Source organism: Cibotium barometz, chromosome 28, assembly GCF_041138505.1.
Source record: "Cibotium barometz isolate CiBa-2024 chromosome 28, ASM4113850v1, whole genome shotgun sequence".
In the NCBI taxonomy this organism is placed as follows: Eukaryota; Viridiplantae; Streptophyta; class Polypodiopsida; order Cyatheales; family Cibotiaceae; genus Cibotium; species Cibotium barometz.
In genome coordinates this window covers 43,226,232-43,232,231 of record NC_141073.1, presented here as the reverse complement: position 1 = coordinate 43,232,231, position 6,000 = coordinate 43,226,232, and the positions used below count along the sequence as shown (strand labels likewise).

The window sequence follows — 6,000 nt, the reverse complement described above, 5'->3', positions numbered from 1 at the left end:
GAGACACTAGACACTAAAAATTTGCAGAATCTCCTGAAAAAATTAAAGCAAGAGAAACATTATCCCAAGGTTGGGACTATTTATTTCATCAAGAGAAATGGAATGCATGAAACAAAACCCTAAAGCCTTGTGAACCGTTGATCCAGTTTGACGTGGCGTCTCTCTGGGAGGATCCAACGGCCACAAACACCCCCGTGCCGCGTCATAACGATTCTGGCGACGAAGGGTTCCATCATTACACAACACACCATCCGTCATCATCGTCTTCTTCGACTTCCCCTCTGCCAGACAACCGCGAGAGGGAGGGGGTGAGTCAATCTGTGCGCTTTCTCGGTCCTCTGTTCTGTCTGCTTTTGTTGTTTTTCAGGTGGGAATCGAGACAGCTGGAGGATTTCGTCCGTCAGAGAGAGAGGGCTTCCGAATCCATACGCATACACATCTGGCACAGAGCAAGCGTCTTGGGCGTGCCGCACAGGAACGCCCCTTTAGCGACCTCCATGAGCTTCACCTTCGCCGAAGAGCACCATGGATCCTGTTAAGGTTCCTGATACTCCCCTTGAGCAAGATTGGGGTAAGCCGTTCTTTTCTCTGTGTGTGCGCACGCTCCCGCGCTCTCTCTTTTTCCAAAACAGGGCTTCGATTGTGAAGTAGGGCTTCGGGTTGGGCCACCAAATTGGGGTCTTGGTATGGTGCAGTTAATGTCCGGCTTGGTTATGCTCGAACCACCCAGAAGGGTTCTGGCAGCTAGATCGTGGTGTAACTCTGTGTAGTTTGTTACTCCCCATCAAGATGGGGATAATTTTTTCTGTGTATCAGGGCTTCGTACATAATATTGGGGTCTATGTGTATTTTTCATATTAGGGTTTTGGCCACGAGCCTGCTTCCTAAAATTCTTGTATTTGTCTTTTTTGTCTGGATGCTGCTATAATTACACAGCTTTCTTTTCAATTGTATGCTTTCTGATATGCCTTTTGTATCTATTGCTGCAGATGCCGATGATTTTGAAATACCAAGCCTAAAACCAGAGAAGGAAGATTCCAATAAAGAAGAATTAAACGGGGTGAAGAAAGCTGTATTTCAGAAGGTTTCCCATTGCTATCTCTGCAGACAGTTTGTTATATTGCTCGTTTGCCCTTAATTTCCATGCTGATTGAGTCACTAATGCCATCAGCTTTTTTTTAGTGAAGGGTTCAAACTGGAGTTCTGAATATGCTGGCCCTATGTGTACAGGAGAAAGCTGAAACTGCCGTATGTGTACAGGAGAAAGCTCAAATTGGCACTATTTACCTCGGCCCCCATGGAGCTCCCCCATCTCAATTGAAGCAGCAGGAGCTGAACACTGCCAGTGGAAAAAAGAACAAGCGGAAGCAGAAGCTGAAAGACGCTGAGAAGAAAGGTTTTACTTTCGGTAGGGAGAACAAAGTGGGCTCCATCCGTGACCTAATGGGCAGCAAGGGCAATTATCAGAGCCCCCAAGGAAACCAAAGTGATTGGCTTGATCCTCATTGTCATGAGAGCCAGTTTCAGCGTCTTACCTGAGGAAAGAGTATTTGCTAGCAACTTAGTATCTTGGTGTGTGGATATACTGTAGTTGCTGTAGCTATGCTATCATATATTTGGCTGACTAAGAACAACATTGGCCTGGTACGGTCTCTGTTGAGCTGATTTGGGTTTTACTGCCATGGGCATTTGTGTTGCTTGTAACCTGATAATGGTTAATTGCTTTGCATCTATTCATAAGACAATGGCTTTGAGTGTTGATTGTCGTGCCCGCCTCGAGTGTTTGCGGAGTTGCATGTGTAGCTGCAGAGCACCATCTCTGCCTTTCTCTCCCAAAGGTTGTGCAATTGAACTGTTAACTTTTTCTCTAGTGCATAAATTTCACAGTGGATCCTGTGAAAGTTTCCTCCCTTCAGCCTAAACATGGTGACAGCTGTCCACCGTATCCAGCCGACAAACATTAATTAACATGGGTGGGCCTCACTATTATGGCGGACAGTTAGATGAGGCAGCATTGCCCATTCCTTCTGAGCAGCAGAGAGTGGTTCTAGGGCAGGTCTTCATCAGAATGAAAAATGTGTAGGTAGAACTTTGACCAGCAAAGGCTGGTAGAGGAGAGTGGGGAGTTGGTGGTTGGAATTGTATATCACAGAGAGGGGTGTGATAGAGTAATTATGCCACATGTGTATCTAAAAAAAGAGAGACCAGTTAGGGGGTGATTACTAAATATGTATTCTGATAAGAGAATAGTATATAACCATTCGAGGTGACATAGTTGATTACGTTAAATGAAGCAAGAAATTTTTGTTATTGCGGTGAGAGGAGATTCTTTCGTTTTCACTTAATGAACATAAATCATGTATGTTTTCTCATGTTTCCATAATGCACGTGTGCTTGTGTGTGAGAGATGAGTGGGAACATTTCAAGAGGAGTGAATAAAGAGAGATTTTGATTATTGAAATTGCAAGACCTATATATTTTTTATATTATTAAAAAAAGTTTTTGCTAGCTACTCATCAAAAATAAATAAAATTATTACGGTTCATTTTGTGTAAAAATTTCATTTTATATAAGGGCCTAAACATGGGGGTCTCTATTTTCTCAAATATGTAAATACTTCATTCGGCGTGTGTATTACAAAACTTAAGTATATTTTATTTATTTATTATTATTATTATTATTATTTTTCATAATACTTTTGGACCATCATTGTACATATGCTTCAACTTCACCATGCATATGTAAATCCTATGTCCTCACATTTCTACTCACACCATGTAGAAAGCTTACTATCCAAATCACTTTTTCTCTTAGATTATTTCATCTTTTATTCTCTCATTTACCTTAAAATAATGAGGATCTCCCTCTCTTTTGACTTCCATAGTTTAGTATTTTTGTATATATTTTTTACTATTAAATATTTTATATAAATATTTTTTTGTATATCAATTATTTTTGTATATTTTATTCACAATTAGATCTCTTTGTTTATTTTATTTTCCTATCATAATAACCATATTGTCATGATATGTTGACTAGTTAAATACTAGTTTGTTGGAAAAAATCTCTTCCATGTAAGTACACTCGAGTCTCTAAGGTCAGGGTATGATGTATTGGGGGGCTCACTCTTGGAGCTATCAAGAAATTCCACCAATGGGGACTAACACAAAGATTTTAAAAATTTAAAAAATACATGATTCTGCTGAATTTTTTGCGCCCGTCTCCATTCCGAATTTGAACTGGTCATCAAAAGACAAAAGTTAGCTCGGGAGCTCAGGAATATGCTCAATTTTTTTGAGAATTTTTAGAGCTAATGGCGGTGAGATATGAATTTTTTATTGGACCCCAGTCTGCCCACTTTTTGGCAAGGTACACCTAGTCTCTTTTCACCTCCCTTACACATTCATCACCTACATACTTACTCATTCCTTTCTCACTCCATCAAACCTGCAAACTTCATGTCCTCTCTCACCCTCTCCACCTTTTTCCTCTCCTTCCATCTCCATTTGCTCTCATATCTACTCTACACCCATACCTCATCTCCATTTCTCTCCCTACTACTCCCATATTACTAAATTATTTTCCCAATCTCAAAAAATACATAAAAAATCATCATGAATGTATCATATTAACCTCTGCAAATATGGGATTTTCATCTACAAAAACCCCTATGTTCTTCACCTCAATCAACTTTTGTGGCGTCAAATGCAAGAAGGAGATCAGCGGTTAACTTAAAGATCTACACATGGGAGAATCCAAGCTTCTTCGAGCTTTCAACCACACAAAGGATCTTTCCAAATCTTTACTCCTCTCACTCAACCTCTCAGCCTTTCTCACCCATTTTGTACATTGTATTACTAACCTTTTATAGTGATTACTAATAACTACTAACCACTAACATTTGTAAATAGGCACCCACTCTACTACTTTTGGAGTAGGCATTACTACAAGTTATTTGCTCAAACCTCTACATCACACTCTCCTCTCATCTTCAATAATTCTCTTACCTTGAGCCCACATCCATGTGACTCAAGGGATAAGAAGAGGCCCACTCTCATTTCAAAATAAAAAATCCATAATCTATGATTTTCCATAATAAGATTGATTAGGCTTAATCCTAATTGGGGCTTCTCAAACCTATAAATAGAGCCCTCCTCCATTCCTTGTAGAAGGGGATTACACACATTGTACACCACTCCTAACTCTAGTGTGTAAGGAGATAGTGAACTTGTGAGCTCTCTCTATACATCAATACCTTTGATTGCATAGAGAAGCTTGAAGCTTGAATCTAGTTATGTCATTGTGAGGGCTTGAGTGATGCCATACTCCCTATCATAATTGTATCTTGCCTTTGTGCATAAATAAGATTAGTAGTTTGGGTGCAATTGTGTACAAAATCTTGGACTCCTACATCTCCAAAGTTGATTTAGCAAAGCGGTCCGATGTTTGATTTAAGGTAAATTCGATCCTTGTATTTTATGGTGTGATCTTATGCTTGGCGGCTTGAGGGCCAATTTTTGATTTGTTGCCTTTCATTCCATGGTAAGAGGGTTGTATGGTGAGAGGGCTCCCGTAATCTTAAGACCATGTGTATATCGACAACAAAATCAAGTTTATATTGTCTCTCTAAGCTCTTCTCCAAGTTTGGTGTGCATCTATTTATGTTATGCTAGTCTCCTCCACACACAATATCATATGTTATGAGTGTTTGTTGAGGGTGTGTGTGCCTTTTGATTGATGTTATGGTTAGCTTGTATTGATTTGCTACAAGGAAAGATGTTTGGTGTCCTAGTTCACACACATAACTAGGTGGTGCCCCTTTTTTTGTTGGGTGTGTGGTTTTGGGGTTCTTATGTTTGTGTTGCGTTGTGCCCCAAGCCCATTGAGTAACACGGGAGCCTTGAGGAGTGCTTAGAGGCTGCTCTTCTTGTTGCCCGCCCCGGACTGCCTCAATTTTGGTGCCCCCACTGAGGATCGAGCAGTTTTTGAATGGGTATTTAAGGTACATCGATCTCTCTAACACATAAATTTCCTTGTTTGCTTGTTGGGTATCATATTTTAAGAAGGAAAGTGGTACTTTTGTGTGATCTTTCATGAACAATCCACCTCCTCCGAATCCTCTTGGGATTCAATTCAACCAGTTTCATTGGGTGCACTCCATTAGAGTGAATGTTTGCATTGATAGAAAGATTTTCTACCAACAACGCATGGTTCTTCTTTTTGGTCCAGAAAGACTAAGTGAAATTTTAGCATCACCTAATCCTGTCATACTTCCCATTGTAGATTACACCATTTCCTTTGATGTGCATATTTTCATCTTGTTTTAGCTTAGTTTTATGAATCAAGAAGACTTATACCGTAGGCCAATCTCTTATGCTAGGCAAGAAATACACATAGTTGTTGGTAGTAAGTTACAATTTCAGCGTGTCATTCGTCGTATGTTTGGACCTAGGCAAGTAGCAGCCATTAATGCCTCAGTTAATCCATTTATTTTGCCTTTGATTCGTTATGACATAAGCTTTGACGTCTACATTTTCATTCTACTTTGAAAAAGAAAAAAAAGAAAAAAAGAAAAAAAGAAAAAAAGGAGTGAGAGAGAAAGAGAGTGAAGGAAGACCTTTGTGCAATCATATTTGTGCTTCTTCTTCTTAAGCATGGATACAACTAGGCAAATGAGTGGCTACCCCTTATTCTTTGGAGAGCCCGGTGAGGATGCCGAGTTGTTCTTATCAAACTTTAGAATGGCACTCCACATAAAGAGAGTGGCAGGAGACCAAGAATGCTTAGACATGTTTGAGTTGGTCCTACGAAGAGATGCTTCCACTTGGTTTCAATCTCTACCTGCACCCGCACGAGTAGATTACAAGGGGGTCATGCAGCTGTTTAGAGACAATTACTTCACTCCTTTGAACACAAAAGCTATGGCAAGAAATAGTTGCTCATAAGCAAAAGGATCTAGAGGACTACTTGAGTTATAAGCAAGAATTCTTACGTCTTTGG

General features: G+C 40.0%; 1 protein-coding gene across 1 annotated transcript; it reads left to right on the top strand.

Moving 5' to 3' along the window:
- The first annotated feature begins 224 nt into the window (after window positions 1-224).
- LOC147622839 (uncharacterized) lies at window positions 225-1,740 on the top strand. Its single transcript, XM_086822476.1, has 3 exons — window positions 225-571; window positions 990-1,084; window positions 1,231-1,740. The coding sequence occupies exons 1-3, from the start codon at window positions 526-528 to the stop codon at window positions 1,537-1,539; spliced, it is 450 nt and encodes a 149-aa protein (XP_086678602.1). The 5' UTR covers window positions 225-525; the 3' UTR covers window positions 1,540-1,740.
- Window positions 1,741-6,000: the final 4,260 nt, after the last annotated feature.